At 50.7% G+C, this 18,165-nt stretch overlaps 1 protein-coding gene across 6 annotated transcripts; it reads right to left on the bottom strand.

The window, feature by feature from the left end:
* Positions 1-881: 881 nt before the first annotated feature.
* Positions 882-15,610, bottom strand: EVA1B (eva-1 homolog B). 6 transcript variants are annotated; one of them, XM_081872329.1, is made up of 5 exons: positions 15,485-15,610; positions 13,238-13,336; positions 8,676-8,729; positions 3,270-3,355; positions 882-2,249 (listed from the first exon to the last, which is right to left on the bottom strand). In XM_081872329.1, the coding sequence occupies exons 4-5, from the start codon at positions 3,334-3,336 to the stop codon at positions 1,828-1,830; spliced, it is 489 nt and encodes a 162-aa protein (XP_081728455.1). In that variant the 5' UTR covers positions 3,337-3,355; positions 8,676-8,729; positions 13,238-13,336; positions 15,485-15,610; the 3' UTR covers positions 882-1,827. The 6 variants fall into 6 exon arrangements, with proteins under 6 accessions (XP_081728455.1, XP_081728453.1, XP_081728454.1 ...); XM_081872327.1 differs by lacking the exon at positions 15,485-15,610 and having other exon boundaries at positions 13,238-14,132; XM_081872328.1 differs by lacking the exons at positions 13,238-13,336; positions 15,485-15,610 and adding an exon at positions 10,162-10,967.
* Positions 15,611-18,165: the final 2,555 nt, after the last annotated feature.

Genomic DNA, 18,165 nt, shown 5'->3' with positions numbered 1-18,165 from the left:
CTACTGGACAGAGGCTTTGACCCTGGGAAGCCAACCCCAACCTGACCCGCCCCCCTTCCCACCAGCCTGTTACTGTTTTCCAAGATTGAGTCAAGGGACAGGTGGGGGGTGGGGAGGAGGTTTGTGGGAACCAAGCAGAGGGCTCCCAAACAAGGAAGGTCAGTAAGAGCCTTCAAGTAGCATGGGTACAAAAAACTCTTCTTCCAACAACACAGGGAAGGTCTGGTGCAGAGGAGAACCAGCCTTTTTCAGGAAAAGACTAGACATCCTTCATGTTGGCTGGTCTGTGTGTGTGTGAATGGGGACAGAGAGAAAGTTAAAGGAAGTTATACTACCAAAATATGCTTGGAACATGGCCAAGAGTCTCTCAGACTCCCCCACCCTCTCAAACCTCCCATCTGGCTCCTTCCTGTGCATTAGGGGGCTTAGAGAGAGAGGCATTGGCAAAGCATCTCAACCAAAGGAGGTTCCACCAGGGGCAGGGGAAAGCTAGCCTTCCCGCCTGCTTCCCCCATTTTCCTTGTTACCCAGGTAAAATTAGGCAGAGGACCAGAGGTGAGACCAAAAGGCAAGTTGTGGAAAACTGGAATGAAGTTTATGAAAGATAAGGCACATTTTTACACAAAAGTTTACCGGCCTGTTAAAAACCAAGGTTGTCCTGTATACAACATGGGTCTGTGCAAAGTTGAAAGAGTCCCCTTCTGGGGTACATGGACACCAGGCACAAAGCCCCACAGGACCAGTGGGAGGGTTGCTAATCCCCCCCCCTTTTCTTCCATCTGGGGAAAGAGCCATAAAGGCCACTGGACAATGCTGCTGCTTGATAATACTTAGCCAAACCACACCCTGTTTGTGGAATGAGAGGAGTCAGGCAGCAAGCTGCCTCCCTGCAGGATGCTCCCCAGTTGTGCATCAACCTGGCTGAAGGTGGGATGAGATGAAGTGCTGCACCCTGAGAATTCACTGGGAATTTCCTGGTAGTGTGGAAAAATACTAAAGTTGGCATTTACCTGTTCCCTACGCAGCTCCTTGAAATAATAAGCACCATTTGGGAGGGGTAGGAGAAAAACAGGCTTCCAACACAGCCAGGAAAAAAGGGAGATACAGAACTTTGTCACAGTTGATCTGTCTCCCTTGGTATGTGGTTGTGTGTAAGCACAGGTGGGTTGAAGTTCCTTGCAGTCTATTCCCTCCAACCCATCCCTTTAGAGGTACCTGGACAGGAGCAACAAGACCGCCCCCCCCCCCCGCTGCCGCCACAATCCTCCCCAAGAGCACCATATTCCTTTTTTGCCTACTAAATCAGTTAAGCACAATGCAAGCCAGAGTCCTGCATGCAAGTACTGAGTTTGGTCTGTTCAGGCTGGTGAACTGCAACCCCCGTACCTTTCTGTTACTGCAGTGGGCACTGCTACACCACTTTCCATGTTCCCTACACATGTCCATTGTGAAAATCAGGACTAGTCCTCACACGTAAACAAAAGAACTGGCATTAGTTCTGTGTGCTGCTCCTTTACTTTGCCTGCACTGCCTTCCCTCTCAAGTTCCCAGGAGGAAAAGCAGCAGAGTCCTTGAATTTGCTGTCCAACAGTTTAACTAACTCATCTTGGTCCTTCTTGCCATTTTATCACTGTCACTTGATCCTCTCTCACCCCTGTGTGAAACCGCTACCTCTTATCTGGCATCAGGGCAGGTCTCGCAATGTTTGAGATACTGGTTGGGTGAAGTGATTAACCATAAATCCCTTGGGGTGAGACAAGGGGGTTCAAGAGTTCAGTAGCAGTCCACCCTGCCCGGGTGAGGAATGTGACCATGGCCAACCATGGGTCAATAGTAGTGGACTCTGCCAATGGTGCCAGTGCCTGTGCCCAGGATGTCAGGCTGCCCGTTGCGCCAGATCTCCCGGAGGATGCGTTCCCGCTCCTCCAGCCGCTGGGCACGCTCCAGCTCTTCCGCCGAGGCAAAGACGTTGACGGTGAGGGTCCCATCAGGGGTGGAGTGGGCCTCCAGCGGCAGCTCCGTCATAGCCAAGGGGGGCTCAGAAGCCGCTTGGTCAATGGTGTCTTCTTCCTCCTCGTCGTCATCATCTTCCTCGTCCTCATCTTCACTGAAGTCGCGTAGGCTTTTTCGGGGCTTGCGGGGGATGGCCTGAGGCTGCCATGAGATGTGGATGACCAGCAGGCAGAGGGTCAAGACAAGGCCAAAGCAGACCCCCAGCACGAAATAAAGGCCAAAGCTCTCAGGGTGATCTAGATGGCAGAGACATGGAGGAGAGGGTCAGAAATAGGCTAGGAAGACCACCGAGGAGACCGGCTTTTGAGATTCAAATGGTAGTGAAGGGGACAGAAATGGTTAGGAGCTGGGGCTCCCACAGACTCTGTAGACATTAGGCGGTAAGAAACGGAGTTGATTTGCCATTTCTTTGTGGATGCTGGAATTTTAGTAGCCAAACACTGAAAGACACCAGAGATTTAAACTATTGTGCAGCTGGAGGTGAAGGGCTGTTCAGTACTAAGTGCTTAAAACTTAGATAAATACTATGGTGAAGGGAAAGTACAATGACATATATAGAAAATATAGGGATATAGTTTCTTCAGTGTGAAATAAAGAAATGGCCTTTGAATAGCTGGGATGTAATGAAGGAATACGGAAGTGGGTACAGGAAGAAGGCAATTAATTTGACATGGTAGTCTTTCGCTGAGGTTTCTTAAATGGTTACCAGAGTATTATTTATTTATTTTGCTTTGTAAATGCTCAGTTTCAGGCGTTTGTGAATTGCACATCAAGGGATGGATAGCCTTCATCCTCAATGACACAGCGCTATACGAATTAGTTTATGAATGAATGAATGAATGGAAGAGCACGGTGTTGAATGCCTCCCACTGTTTTCCATTATGAAGTCAAGGAGGTATCCTAAATCACACTGCACTGTATGGAGCAATATAACTTTTATAATGTTAAGTTGACCAAGAGGGTTCCTGAACTTGAAATGCAGTGGACTATATTGGCTTCTGAGAGAAGAAATCCAAAGGCTGGTGGCTAAATTGGCCGGTCAGTTCATAAATGCAGGTAAACCAGTCTCCATTCTGGGGATGGGAAGGAAGGAGGTTGGCCTGCCATTTTGAAACAGGAGGAAGAAGATCCTCCATCCACATCCCAAGATAGTGTGCTGAGGACGGATAGTGGGAACAAGATGCCACCTCTGGCCAAGTGCCAAAGACTGCCATTGCTCACATATATGTCTGCCCCTGCCCCATTTCCTGACCCACCTCGAATGTGTGCATAGGCTGCCATGCTGTTGCTCAGCAGCTCCATCTCCCGCTTGTGGGTCTCCATGGTGGCTCCTCAGTGGCACCTGGGAGGACAGGGAGGAGGGGTCGTTATTAGCATATTACTCCTGCCCAATTCCTTAGAATTAGGAGACACGGTTCATCTAACGATTTGTTCAGACAGGAGGCAGCTTGACTGGAAAGAGGACTAAATGACAGGGTGTCCATGAAGAATTGCAGAGAACATCAGGCTAAGGGCCTTCAGAAAGAACACAGAGGACCTTCTATCAATATCCCTGCTGAGGAGCAAGGACAGAATTGTTTGTGGTCTGAGATAGGACAGTGTCACCAATGGTCTTCAGAATCGTATTCACAAACATTGGCATCTCAAGATAGCGTTCTATGTTTAGAGAGCAAACCTTTAATCACAAAAGAACAAGGAACTTAAAGCACTGGTTGGTCCGCAGCGACTCTAATGTAAAATCCACCATAGTCCATTATCTTGGGAATATCTAAGCTCTCTGGCCACCATCCCTGCAGACACTGCATTCACTGTAATCATACAAGTAAATTTTACATGTTCACAAATCCAACAGTTTATACCAGCCAACCTTTCTCCATGTGCAGTAGCAGTTATGTAGAATATGCCACTTGGTGTGCATCCAGGAAACTGTATGTGGGTCAAACACAAAGACCACTACAAATGAGCACCTCAGTAACATGTGGGATAAAAACAAGGTACACTGCCCCCACTGTGAATCATTTCTTAGAACCAGGTCACATAAAGCTGAATGCACACAAGTGGGGTGCAGGTCTACTAAGATGCCTCCAGCAAAGGAGTTTCTCTAAAATGGGTCGGGCTTTTAATAAATTGATTGTGGCACTCCTGAGGACTCCTCTCTCTTGGTTTTGCTCACACTGTGGGGTGCACAGGCCCAGAACTCTTAAGCTTAAAGGGCAAACAGCTGAGATAGTTTTAAATTGCCAAATAAAAGAAACCTTGGGGGCTTGACTGTGCCAAACAACTGCCCCCCCATTAATTAGCAAAACAGCTGCCTTGCTTCCCTCAGGCCCCCAGGCCAGTCATGGGGTTGCTGGACAGGACAGCCTCTCAGGCTACAAAGTCCTGTGACAGTCATCCCTCCCAGGGGGCCTCTTCCGACATGCGTCACACACCACACCCCAGGCGAGCTTGGATGGAGGCATCTGTCAGTGACTCTGCAAGCTGAAAAGAGGGGTGCCAAAGGATACAAAGAATTTCCTGTGGCATTTAATCCTCTCAATGACCCAGGCCTTTGAGTTTCATGCCCAAACAGGGTTTGAACCCAAGTTTCTCCATACCCAAACCCAATGCGTTATTCACACTGCCTTGTCATGTACCGAGGCCCAATGTTTAAGTTACGCTTGTGCATGATCCTGGGAACAGAGTCCCAGCAAATGTTTCCTCTCTTCCCTCATCCCTTAAGCCCCCCACCCCCAAGGCACTTCCTGCCACTGTCACAGGAAAAGATGCATCCTCAGTGGTGGGAAGATGGCTTGTTGTTTGGAGACCGGATGTTGCCTCTTCCTCTGCCCCCACCCAGCAACAGCCACCCGCACTCAGGAGTCTTCCAGGTCAAGGCTATTTCTGGCAGGTTGAAAGGATGTTGCAAAGGGTCCAGAGGACACACTCCAGGGTGGACAGAACAAGGGCCAGGGAAGAAGCTGATAGTCATAGAATTGTAGATGCTGGAAGGAACCCTGAGTATAATCTAGTCCAACCCCTTGCAATGCAGGAATATGTGGCTGTCCCATACGGGGATCAAACCTGCAATCAGAGCAAAAAGGTATTGAGGACAGAAGGACAGGTTGGGTCTGAGACTCTCAGGTTCAAACTAGATCTGAGTCAAAAGCTTTGAAGATTCTCAAGCTGCATGTGAACACAAATTTTCACCAATATTACTACCCACAGCACTGACTCCTTAAACAGGGCCTTGGGCAAATAATTATTCCTGGCCCCCACTTCCACTGAATAATAGATAGAAAGCACCCCACCCCCATTCAGGACAACATGCTGGATTGGATGCCCCCTTGAGCAATGAGCAGCTCACAGCCACCCATTTTCAGGAGCCATCCAGGCAGATGCCAGCCTCATCTGCAAACAGAACTCTCACCCCACAAGCTTTTCATGAGTCCAAGATTTCCTAAAGCTCTGAGCGACCCTTTGATGAGAGCCAGGCAGCTGGGCTGGGCAGCAGGCCAGAGAAGAAAGAGGGGGTTGTTTTGGGGGGGGAAATTACCTCCTCTTCTGAACATGCTAAGGATAAACCATGCAAAGTTATGGGCCCCAAACATAACAACATAAGACCAGCCTGCGGGATCAGGCCCATGGCCCATCTAGTCCAGCATCCTGTTCTCACAGTGGCCAATCTGAAGCCCTAAAGGGGAAACAGCAACCAGGATTTTTCCAGTGGTTTCCAGCAACTGGTATTCAGAAGCATTGCTGCCTCTGACTGGTCGTGGCTAGTAGCTATCATGGTTGTTAGTCAACAATAGCCCTCTCCTCCGTGAATTTGTCTAAACCGCTTTTAGAGTCATCTAGCTTGGTGACTGGGACGCGGGTGGCGCTGTGGGTTAAACCACACAACCTAGGACTTGCTGATCAGAAGGTCGGCAGTTCGAATCCCCGCGATGGGGTGAGCTCCCGTTGCTCGGTCCCTTCTCCTGCCAACCTAGCAGTTCGAAAGCACGTCAAAATGCAAGTAGATAAATAGGTACCACTCCGGCGGGAAGGTAAATGGTGTTTCCGTGCGCTGCCCTGGTTCGCCAGAAGCGGCTTAGTCATGCTGGCCACATGACCCGGAAGCTGTACGCCGGCTCCCTCGGCCAATAAAGCGAGATGAGCGCCGCAACCCCAGAGTCGGTCACAACTGGACCTAATGGTCAGGGATCCCTTTACCTTTACCTAGCTTGTTGACTACCACTGCCTTGTTGATCTGGGGTGTGAGTTTGGTCACTTCTGCTGGGAAGGAGAGCACCTCCTCCTGTTACCTCCCACTGTTCATCTCTACAAGGAATGCAGAGAAGGTCCTGCATCAGGGGTCTGTTCAGCTCCTACCAGACTGGCTAAGCAGTATTTCCACATAAGTCGGGGATAACAACAAAGTTGTAAGGGAGGGAACAAGGGGGTGTTGCTGCTAACTTTCATCAAAGGTAAGAACCGCCTCTTCTCATTTGTCTGTGATGTTGGAAATTACGCACACACCCCTCCACCAACCCCATGGCAGTACAGCAGGGATGCAATGGGAAATGGAGTCTTAAAAACCACTTGCAAAAATATCTGTAAAACTTGGAAATGAAAATGAGACATTTGGGCACAGAGGATGAAACCCTTAAAAAAACAACAAAAAACGCAGAAAAACAGACTTGTGCTATCAATCACTAACTGGAGTGCAACACACGCATATTGGGGTATGGGTAGGAAAGGGGTCCCCCCATGACCTGTTTTAGCTAATAAGCATAGAAATAAATGCTTCCATAATCTGATCAAAATAATTTGAGATAATGGAATAATTTTAAAAATAGAGATTTCTCTTATAAAACCAGTCTCACCAACAAAGCCCAGGTTTGTCCTATTTTTTCAAATATCAAGCCGGGGAGAATAAAGAGAAAAGAAAGAAAAAGATTGCAGAGGAACCTTTTGTGAGTAGGGAAAGCAATTTAGAAGGTGCCTCAGATTCTCTCCCACCCCCACTGGTACTTTCTGGGGAACTCTCCTAGATGCTTTTTTTTTTTTTTTTTTTTTTTGAGGGTGAATGAATTTCAAAGAGGGACCAGGCCGTTCCTCCTCCAGTTGAGCCTGAAATTAAAATGGAAACTGGCTTGGCTTGGTTGGAGTCTCTCCTGTGCTGACCAAATTGCCCAATGATGCCTGGCCTGTTGCAGCAGGAAGCCAAGAGTCCAGGAATGCAGGGGAGGGAGGGAGGGGGCGGGGAGGGGGAAAAACCAGCAGAAGCCAAACACAGACGCAGCTTCAGGCACAGTCCTGGTGCTCAATGTTGCTTTAAGCACATCTCCGGGAATGTGCTAGCTAACAACAAAGACAAGAATAATCAAAAGCATGCACAGGGTGCATCCCTCACATTGAGGAAACATTGCCTGTTATTTGGGGGAGAGCAAATCTAGAAAGTTAATTTTTCGATTTCACCCCTTAGGCTGTTTATGGGTTCTATATAACATCAAATTTTTAAAAAGGGAAGAGGAGTTTGGGTGTTTTTTGGGGGGTGGGGGGAGACTTTGTGAATATGTTACGGCGAACTGCAGCTTTGGCTGAAGACGTAATGTTAGTAGGGACTGGGAAAGGCTCCGTGAAATGGGATTTTCCACAGAGCATTAAAGATGTAGAAACTGATCTCACCCAGTAACAACAGGATATTAAGATGTCACTGGGGGACTTGACTGGAGGTACAAGTCATTAGCAAGACTCAGCCTAGAATTTAATAATAAATTCTGTCTCTGAGCATGGGCGGAGTGCTCTTGCATCCACAGCAAGCCCCCTCCCCCAATTTGGGATAAGAGAGGACCCTCCAAGGGCAGAGGTGACAGCTAGCCAGGTCTGCTTTGTGAAATTAAGAGCAGTTGCCCCATCCATTGGTGAAAGTGAGCCATGAAAGTTCAGGAGCTACACCTGAGCAGGTTATTCATGCCACTACAGTAAAGGATGCGAGGAAGAGGCCAGAGATGGAGCCAACAGGGCTGTCCCTAGAGGTGGGGACTCTCCTTCACTGGAAGTTTTAAAGCAGAGGTTGGATGGCCATCTGCCAGAGATTCTTTAGCTGTGATTCCTGCATTGCAAGGGGTTGGACTAGATGACTCTTAGAGTCCCTTCCAACTCTACAATTCTTTGATTCTAGGAACAAGCACGACTTCTTCTAAAGGAACAGTTACCAGAGTAGAATCGGACTGGAATCCCAAGGCTTGTTCACCCACTATTTCCACTGAGAAGCTCCTTCCACAAAGCTCCTTCTATCAGCCCATCCTTCCCAAATGGCACAGCGACAGGATCCCCTCTCAGGCATCACCCAAAAAGGATGAGATGCAACACCAAAAGAGGGGCAAAGAGGATGCAATTGCACAAACTTTGGATGCACTAATTCACGAAAGCTTGCCAGTATTTACTGTGCTTTCGATGCAAATAGAGTACATCTCACCCTGGCAGGGAAGTTTGTGGGTCAGGCAACCTGTGGCCCTGTGCTTGGTCTGCTATCCAAGTGCATAGATGTGGATGGGCAACTTCCAGCTCTCCTTTCTGAAAAGTTTGCTATCTTCAAAGCAGATTTGAATCGGACCGTTACAAAGCGGCTCATGCAATTAGCAGCCACAGAATCCAGCTAGCAGACCAACATTGAGAAAGGTTGCCAGGCTTACCGAGCGCAGGGTCTGTCCGAATTCAAGGCTGCTGCTCTGCCTCCATTGCAGTCCCTGTCAGAAGAAAGGAGCCTCTGAGAAGGAGGGGAGAAAGGGAGCCCCCCCCCCCCGCTTGAGCGGGATCTTACAGAGCAGCAGCAGACTGGCCTCTGGACTGAGCGGCTAATGGAAACTGCCGCTCACTTCCGTGCAGCTGGAAGCGCACAAATGTCAGGACCGGCCTGGCTCCCTTTGGACAGTGACCCCGCCCCCTCCCCTGGAGCAGGAAGCCTGGGCTGGACACATGGACGGACACACACACACCCAGGGACACACAGAGGGAGGAGAAGAGAAGGCCTCCTGTTTCTCTGCGTTCCGGGGAGGAGCAGCCCCCAGGCAGCAGAGGGCCAGGCAGCAAGGAGGAGAGGCTTGCAAGGGCCAATGGACTGCAAAATCCTTTGCGAAAGGAGCTGTCCCTGTGCCCGCCCGCCCGCCGTGGTGGTCAAAGGGGCCCAGAGTCCACGGAAGGAAGTCAGGATCAAAAGAGGTCCACACAAAGGACCCTCTCTCTCCGCACCAGGGAGGCCTCCAAGGTTGGGCTTGGGTTGGCATCAAGACCCGCTGGGTGTGTTTGCACAGCCAGGGCAAGAGAAACACCCTCCTGCCAGCAGAGGCAGAAAACGGCTCCTTTGGGCCTCTCAGATTTGGTACCCGGCTTCATCAGCAGAGCTTGGTTTTAAAAAGGAGGAGTGCTGGATGGGCCCCCAAGGCTGCCTCCTTCTGGATGGGAAACTAGTCAGTAAGCTTAACTATACCGGAGCAGCAATTTCTTAGTTTGAGAGGGGAAAGTCTCTCTCTGCACATGGCGCAGAGACACTCTGTTCCTGTTTCTCCAAGCTAAGAGGTTCTCGGATTAAGCTCCCAAAACGGCACCCTGGCAGCATGCCTCCAATGGGAGGGGTGCTCATTAGATGTGGCATGTTAAGTTTAACTCAGTCCCACAGGAGAGAAAACAAGCACTGACGCCAAGGCACTGGTCCCAGGAGGCCACACTGGTTGGCACACCCCGCAAGGGAGGTTTTTTTGGTGCGCGTCAAAATAGCCTCTCCTGCTGTTGCCAGGACTTCTCCCCCAAAATGTCAAAACCACGCACAGGCCACAAATGCAGCATCCAGTTCCTGCAGGTTTTGCAAACCCTGTTATCAAAAAGACAAACGCCAGGTGCCCTGTCTTAGGGAGAAACACTGCATTCAGACAACCAAACTTTCAGTGCAGGAACCCTTCCAAGAATGTGGGCGGCTGCCCACCCCCACCTCCCCAAATATATTAGAAATACTGGTCAGCCTGATAAGGAAAAGGATCCGGCCATCTGATCCAGAAATATAAAGTGACTGCTCCCCTCCGCCATTGGTTCAGATTTGGCACACATGTTTTCCTGGCACACGAAAGTGCTCTCATACCTCTGGGCACTCCAGCCTTTAAGTCCCTCAGCCTTTCAGTCACTAACCTCAGAACTCCAGCAGTGGCAATGGGGCTAGGAAGGATCAGGCCTCCTCTAGCATCCTCTCTCTTTCTCCGCTTCACAACACTGAGCTCAAAAGCAGCTGTCCCATCTCCTTGGCTGCAGCTAGTTTGGCAGCTGGAGTTTTCCTGGGACTGAGAGCGATGGCTGCTGAGTTTAGCCCAAGTGGGGCAGCGGACACAGGGGCAGCCAGATCCTGTTTTTCCCAGAAATATCCGGATGGATGGAGGATGAAGAGAAAAATCCAAAAAATGTGACACATCAGCAGAGATGAGTCAAGCCAGGCCAGCAATAGAAAACACAGACCCCCTTTGGTGGGGTGGGGGGGCTTCTGGCAAGGAGCAGGAGGAGGGATGCCAAGTATTCAGCCACAGGAAATGGGGGGTGCTGGGGCCCCTCTCTTGTTTGTGGTGGCGGCGGAGGGGGGGCAGTCACTGCCTCAAGTAGTGGAGCTGTTCCCCCAGCCAATTCAGTGGCTTCTCCCAATCTGTACTGATATGTCTGGCTGTATCTGTCCGACAAAGGGCTGGTTGGCTTATCTGTTGGGGGGGGAGGGAGGAAGGGAGGCAGGTCAATGAAGTGGCCAGGCTTGAGTGACAGTTGACACTTCACTACCACAAAGAGGGGTGATAAGGTTGAAGCTGCCAGCCTTGAGGGGACCCTGCCATAGGCACATTATGAGTCCAGACTAGGACCACTAAAATAATGTGAAGTGGCCCTAGATTGAGCCTTGCAACCTCTTCCACAATCTTCCCCTCCTCCCCTCAATGCAGCAGCTCAGTTCCTATAAGCTCCCACCATCCAGCGGGGGCCCCCTCCCATTCCCTGGTCTCCGCACAGCTCAAACATCTGGTTAATGATTAAAGCAAAGTCAAGAGGCTTGAAGTGCAGGGAGAGAGCAGTGGAGGGGGTGACTCAGGGTGCCAACTGTTCAGCTGCAAAGTGTAACGGTGTCTTTGTAAAAGCACACTGGGCCGCAGACTTTAGCAGGTGAAAGGTCTCAGTGCTGTTGGAGGCACAAGAGCAAGGAAGTCCTGCATCTTCGTAGTCAGCTGGCCGGCTGGAGAGCTGGAGGAGGAAGCAGTTACAGGTGGAAAGAGAAACGGAGTCCCAAGACAAAGGGTGTGTGCTTGCAATAAGGCCACCGGCTGACGGTCATCCTGGGGTGCCCTTGGCTCACTCTCTCATCTCTGCAATATTCTCAACTGGATCCTTAGGTTGAGACCGAGTCCCGACTGCTTAGGGGAGTCTGCAGCACTCTATATATGCATTATTGCAACTGCTGAAGCGCACCCAACTGGGGCAGCTAAGTCCATTTGGCCCCAGCCAGAGCCATGAACAAGAATGTCGCCTGGACTTTTCAGCAGCAATTCCTGGGCCTGCTGGGAATGTGCTAACAGGAATGGGCATTGCCATCATGCTCCAGTCCTCATTGCTGAGCCATGTGCTGCCAACATGGCAGGAGAAAGCTTTCATGGCCCAAACCCAGGAAGCAACACTGAGCTTTGAAGAAGCCTAGTGCCCTGTGGACTTTATCTCATGTCTTTGACCCTGACCCAGGCTTTAAAGGCAGGGCAAGGTGGAAGAAGGGGGTGGATTTGGACCTGGAGCCCCTTCTCAAGGCCTTCATCAGAGCCACCTTCAGGTTTACAATGTCCTCTGATGGGCTTAGCTGACTGCTGGGCAGTGAAATCTATGTACTTTTAAAATTTCATACAGTACCCCAAAGCAACATTAGGCCAGGGGCATTGTTGGGAAATTTAAAAGCTGGATAGACCCCATTGCCGTGCTCACAGTGCTCCCCCACCCCATCAAAATTATGGGAGGTCTAGGGAAGGCATCAGCAGTGGACCATGCCAAGGTACTGCAATTCTGGAAGCTGCCCAAGGATGCTTGATGCTGACAGAGAGTCTAGTATTCAGCGCTGGGACACATGGCATCAGCAGCCCCACTGTTGAGTCAGCAGTGGGATGGGGTGTCTACAAAGGCTAGTGAAATTCTAGGCTGCATCAGCACGATAGCATCCAGATCACAAGGAACGGTGCTGTTCCATTCTGTTGTGACCAGGCCTCATATGGAGAACAGTGTTAACTTCTGGGCACTGGAGCTTAAAAAGGCTATTGACACATTGGAATGTGTCCAGAGGTTGGGGTTGGGGTGGGCAAGCAAGCAAACTAACACGGGGAGGGGCAAGAGGACCCCTTTCTTCCTAGGTCTTTAGGTTGAAGCAGCTGAGTATATTTAGCCTGAACAAGATACAATGACGACTACTTTCAAATATCTGAAGGGCGGTCACAGAGATGGGGCAAATCTGTAGGACTCCTGAAACAACAGATTCAAATCACAGGAAAAAGGATTTTGCCTTATTAGAAAGAACTTCCTGATAACGTGAGCTATTTGGAACAGGCTGTTTCAGAAGGTGGTGGACTCTCCTTTGTTAGAGGTTTTTAAGCAGAGGTTGGATGGGATGCTGAAGCAATGGGTGTCTTTGCACCGAACAGGGGTTTCAAGTGGACGAGCTTCAAGGTCTCTTCCAACTCTCTGGTTCTGTGAAATAGCAATGGCGTCATTGAACACATGCAGAGGGACATTGCTGAGTAACTACAGTCAACTGCTACACATTTGAAAACAATGGCTCCCTAATTCCAAGGGTTAGAAGGGTTGCAAAGTTAAGTAGGACCGGAGAGGAGGAAGGTGGCTAGCTTGTTCTCTGGCTGAATTCTAGCATCTGAGAGAACTCAAGTCTGTGCCCAAGACACAAATTTGAGCATGCTTGCACTGAGCTAACAGGCCCAGATCGGTTCCTCTCCCTACATACAAGCAAACAAACACATGAATACACACACAGAGAGAGAGCAGAATCAGGGTGGGGGGAGATTTCTCCGCTACCTTCCTTGTGAAACATGGTGGAGAACCTCAAGCTAAGTGGCTTCTAAGCCAGACGCAGAAGCCGTTCCTCTTTCTCCAGTGAGCAAAGAACTGGGTCGCCTGGATCCCTGGGTGGGAAGACATTAGAGATGGGGGTGGGGTGGGGGAAGGCTGCTCGCCATGGCATACTCACCAGGCACACGGAGAAGAGGGACGCGGGAGCACCAGGGGTGCCAGGAGGGGAAAATGGAGCCCCTCTGCCACGGAAGGACCCCCCTGCTCCGTCCTCTTGCTTGGGAATGAAAAGAGTCAGAGAGGCAAAGATGGGGTCTGTTTTCCATTAACGCTGCTGAGCAACAGGAAGTGGTTGAGAGGGGGCTGGCGGGTCAGAGCTCCCCCCCTTCTACCCACACAGAGGGAGCGAGAGCAGGGATGGCTGGATTATTTTGATGGCTAACCTGCTTCAGGTAGAACAAGCAAGGGAAGGCAGGTACCGTCCCTTAAACAAAAATGGCCACTGGAGTACACAGAATGACACTAATGCGTATTGAAATTCCATGTGGATGGGAGGGAAGGAGGATTAAATATTCCAGCTGGAATAGTTGGCATGTTAATTTATTTAAAGATATGCAGATTTGAGGAGCCTGTTGGTTTAACCTTAATAAATAGAATAGGCTGAGAGGCAGGAGAACAAGAGACACGATCCCTACCAGGACAGAACAACAAGTCCTTCGTGGGCACAAACTGCAACTCCCTTTAGCTACAAGGATCCAGCTTTTGAAGGTGTAAATCCAGAGACAGCATGGCTTTCACACATTCCCATATCTCCTGCTCTGGTGTTCATGGGCAGGCCTGCAACAGCCCCTGTGTGTCCTGTGGAGTTTAAGGGTGGATCTGTGCCAGGGAATGACTTGAAACGGGGGACCCCTTTAGACCAGCTGACTCTGTTATCAGGGGTGGAGAACCTCAAACCTGGGTCTGAATGTGGCTGGGAGTCTTTTGCAGGGCATACCCCTTCTCCCCAAGGCCACAGCCCTCATCTGCCTGGCTCAGCACCTTCCTCAACTGCTTTTGCCTAGCTAGAACATGTCCATGAGCTGTGCAATTATGCCTCCTGCTTGCTTGGACAGAGATAGAAGCGTGGGTGGGCAGGCATGCACCCACTCTGACCTGTGTGGATAGAATGCAGGGAGTAGGAGTCACCTCTGCTGCTCCGCCCACTCTTGCCTCTGGCCCCGCCCACCACTGGCAGGTGACTTCCGGAAGACATGCTAAGACTGAACATGGCATGTTGGAGTGAAAATTCTCTCCTTTCATTCTTTCCGCTTCTCAACCATTTGCAGGTCCTTCCCAGGTGTTGCAGAGACCCCCACCCATAAATTCACCCCCTCCCCTACCTCATTTATAAGCTGCTGCTCTCCCAACAAATTTAACCCAAATTACTAGATCTGGCCATTCCCTTCCCTTCTCACCGGTATCCTCCTGCTGCTGCTGCGGCTGCTCTTTCTGAGGCTGTTTCCTCCACGAGACTCTTATGTGTTCAATCACGTGCAGCTTCTACTTGGGTCGAGGGAGATTTTTTTAGGCATTAGTCCAACCAGGGTTTCGAGGGTGCTCCTCAGTCCACTTCTATTACCTCAAAGGGCAGCTGCGCCAGCAGCACAGCCCATTTCTGTCCACCCAGTCCCACAGGGAAATGGGGCTGGAACTTAACCCTGCCTCCTTGCCTAGATGCCTTGTCCCCCAAATCCAGGGGGCAGGAGAGTGGGGCTGGGCTTATTGAGCTGTGAGAGAAAAGCATGCACTCGGGAGGGGATGGTGGACACTGGCACTGGGAAGCAATGGCAAGTGGCGAGGAAGGGGCAATGCTGCGTGCTCAAGGGCTACCCTCAACCTCTGGAGAACTCTCCCCAGCCACCCCTTGTGGGCTGGCTCCATCTCAATCACCTTCACTCCTGTACTCCTGTACAAGGGGATTTCCAATTATGCTAAAGTAAAGGTAAAGGTACCCCTGCCCGTACGGACCAGTCTTGCCAGACTCTAGGGTTGTGCGCTCATCTCACTCTAGAGGCCAGGAGCCAGCGCTGTCCGCAGACACTTCCGGGTCACGTGGCCAGTGTGACGAAGCTGCTCCGGCGCACCGGCACCAGAGCAGCACACAGAATGCCGTTTACCTTCCCGCTAGAAAGCGGTACCTATTTATCTACTTGCACTTAATTGTGCTTTCGAACTGCTAGGTGGGCAGGAGCTGGGACCGAACGACAGGAGCTCACCCCGCCGTGGGGATTCAAACTGCGCGGGGATTCGAACTGCCGACCATGCGATCGGCAAGTCTAGGTACTGAGGTTTTACCCACAGCGCCACCTGCGTCCCATAATTATGCTAAAATAGGTCCCCAATTCCTCAGTTTGGCACAAAGTTACACAAGCAGTTTGCCAACCTGTTGGGTACACAGCCCTCCATCTCTCATTGTTTTGGGGTGGGGGTGCAAAAGACCCTCAGGGAAGCTGCTCAAAGAAGATGGGAAGCCCCAATAGAAAAGCTCCTTTCACCTTCCAGGTCTTGAACTGGGGAGTTGGGGGGAAAGCGCTGGCAGGGACTTTCCCACCCCAAATCTTCCTTTGCAGGAAGGGAAGGCTGCTGCTGCAGTTGCAAAGGGTGGAGCTTCCAGGAGGGACTGAGGCCCAGTCAGGGCTGCATCCAGCGCCCAACCCTCAGGCGCCCTCTTGTGCCAAAAAGAGGGCCAGGCATTAACTCAGCAGTGGAAGAGTCTAGCCTGAGGCCCTTGCTTGCCCCCATATCCCTTTCAGGGGAGCAAGTGAAGGTGCCACACTGGAAGCCCCAGTCCTTCCACTGACTTCTGCTCAGGCCCTTGTTGCAGCACCCAATGCAAGAAGAGCCTGCTTGATCAGGCCAGTGGCCCATCTAGTCCAGCACCCCTCTTCTCCCAGTGGTCAACCAATGCCTGTGGTAAACCTGCAAGCAGGACCCAAGCACCAGAGTATTCTCCCCTCCTGTGGTTTCCAGCAACTGGTATTCAGAAGCATTGCTGCCTCTGACGGTGGAGTCAGGGCGTAGCCATCTTGGCTAGTAGCCTTCTCCTCCGTGAGGTTGCCCAATCCTCTTTTAAAGCCATCCAGGTCAGTGGTCACCCCTTCCTCCTGTGGGAGAGAGTTCCACAGTTTACCTATGTGCTGCATAAAGATTCTTTTATCTGTCCTGAATCCTCCACAGCTTTTGGCTTTGAATGTGTTATGGGAGAGGGAGACAAACTTTCCCCTATCCACTTCCTCCATGCCACACATTTTATAATCTTCTATCATATCACCGCTTAACTAATTTCTTGCTACGCCAGCAGTGACAGGGGGCTGGGCTGGGCTTCGGCAACTGACCTAGCCCTGGCAGCAGGCCTCCAAATCGCCATCACTTGCAGGATACACCTCAGCAGTGCCCCTTTGTACCAGATCACTGCAGAGGATCCTCCGGGGCTCAGAGAACATGGAGAGGGCCTGCACCTGATTGGCTGGAAACCCCAAGTTCAAGCATGGGGGGGGGGGGGAGAGATATACCAGGTGTTAAGAGTTGCACCCAATACAGTCATACCTCAGGTTACAGCCGCTTCAGGTTGCGTTTTTTTGGGTTGCGGACTGCCGAAACCTGAAAGTACTGGAACGGGTTACTGCGTTTGTGCATGCGCAGAAGCACAACCCGCAGCGTTCACACCACGTTCGAATGTGCATCCCGTACGGATCATGTTCGCAACCTGAGCATCCACTGTACCCTGAAGCAGGTGACACCAGGTGAGAGGAACAAATTAATAGTCAGACTGATTCTACGTGGCAGCTGCGCGCAAAAGAGGGAGCATTCAGCCTAGCATAGGGGTGTCTGCAGCATGCTGTTGGTTTTAGACTGGGGTCAATTTCAAATCTACCCACCTCCCTGAGCCAGAGCACTCTCTGAACTAGTCATCCTTTTGGGTTAGCCTACCTCACAGGGCTGGTGCAGGAGATGTCCCGCCTCACGAGCTCACTGCAATGTGAGCCAACCAAAGTGTTACCGAGGCAGAGGTGGGTTAACGGTGCCTTGTTGGACTGGAAACTCTAGCTCACTTTACCTTCACCCCAGCTGTGAAGGTTCCTGGATTTTCTTTGCCAGGCCATTTTTCACAGTGAAGGTAAAGATACCCCTGACCGTTAGGTTCAGTCACGGACGACACTGGGGTTGAGGCGCTCATCTCGCTCTATAGTCCGAGGGAGCCGGCGTTTGTTCACAGACAGCTTCCAGGTCATGTGGCCAGCATGACCAAGCCGCTTCTGGTGAAACCAGAGCAGCGCACGGAAACGCTGTTTCACCGTAGGGCTGCCTAAATGTCTGTGTGTAGATGGTTGGCATGGGAAATACAAACTATTCCTGCAGCCCTCCTCCGACTCTGTGGAGTCAGAAGCGGGCGGCAAGGGAGAGATCTGAGAGTGTCTTCCCCTTCCCCAGTTGAGTACCAGCTTGTGCCCTCTTGGGTTTCGCTTCCTCAATGGTGCATTGGTGCCTCAGAGGAATTTTGAGTGTGTTAGATAAGACAGACCAGTGGAATTCTCTCCCAGGTGAGGCCCAACACATTCCTAAGTAGAAGAGTTTTAACTACCACAAGCACCCATACCACCAGGGCAGATAGGACATACCTGACTGCCAGTGATAACACAGGTGTAGAACATTGGTGTTTGAAAAATGAGTTACACAAACAACTCAAGGGATGCTCCTCAGGCAGCGGGGAGAAGCCCTTCGCTCTGGCTCACTGCAAGGCTTGCTTATTTGAGACACATTATATTCTGTCTCTTTGGACAACTCAGATTTTGCACCCAAATTGCAGGCCTTGCATAAGTTACACAAAGTGATCCTATGTGCTCAACCTCCCCATGTGCAATTCGTTCTAACCTGTGGTCTCATGTGCAGCCTTCCTTCCCTCCAGCTTCCAAGATTTCTGCAGATATTGCCTACCTCATTCCAAGCACATCTTCAGACGCATGAGAACTAGCAGTTTCTCTAAAAATGTTTAAAAGCTAGCAAAATCTCTTGAAACAGAGTTGTTTTCACATGCTTCTCTCTCTCTCTCTCTCTCTCTCTCTC

The sequence above is a fragment of the Podarcis erhardii genome, assembly GCF_964252035.2.
Source record: "Podarcis erhardii genome assembly, chromosome: 7".
In the NCBI taxonomy this organism is placed as follows: domain Eukaryota; kingdom Metazoa; phylum Chordata; class Lepidosauria; order Squamata; family Lacertidae; genus Podarcis; species Podarcis erhardii.
Note: the sequence above shows the minus strand (reverse complement) of the source record. Positions and strands in the feature narration are given on the sequence as shown.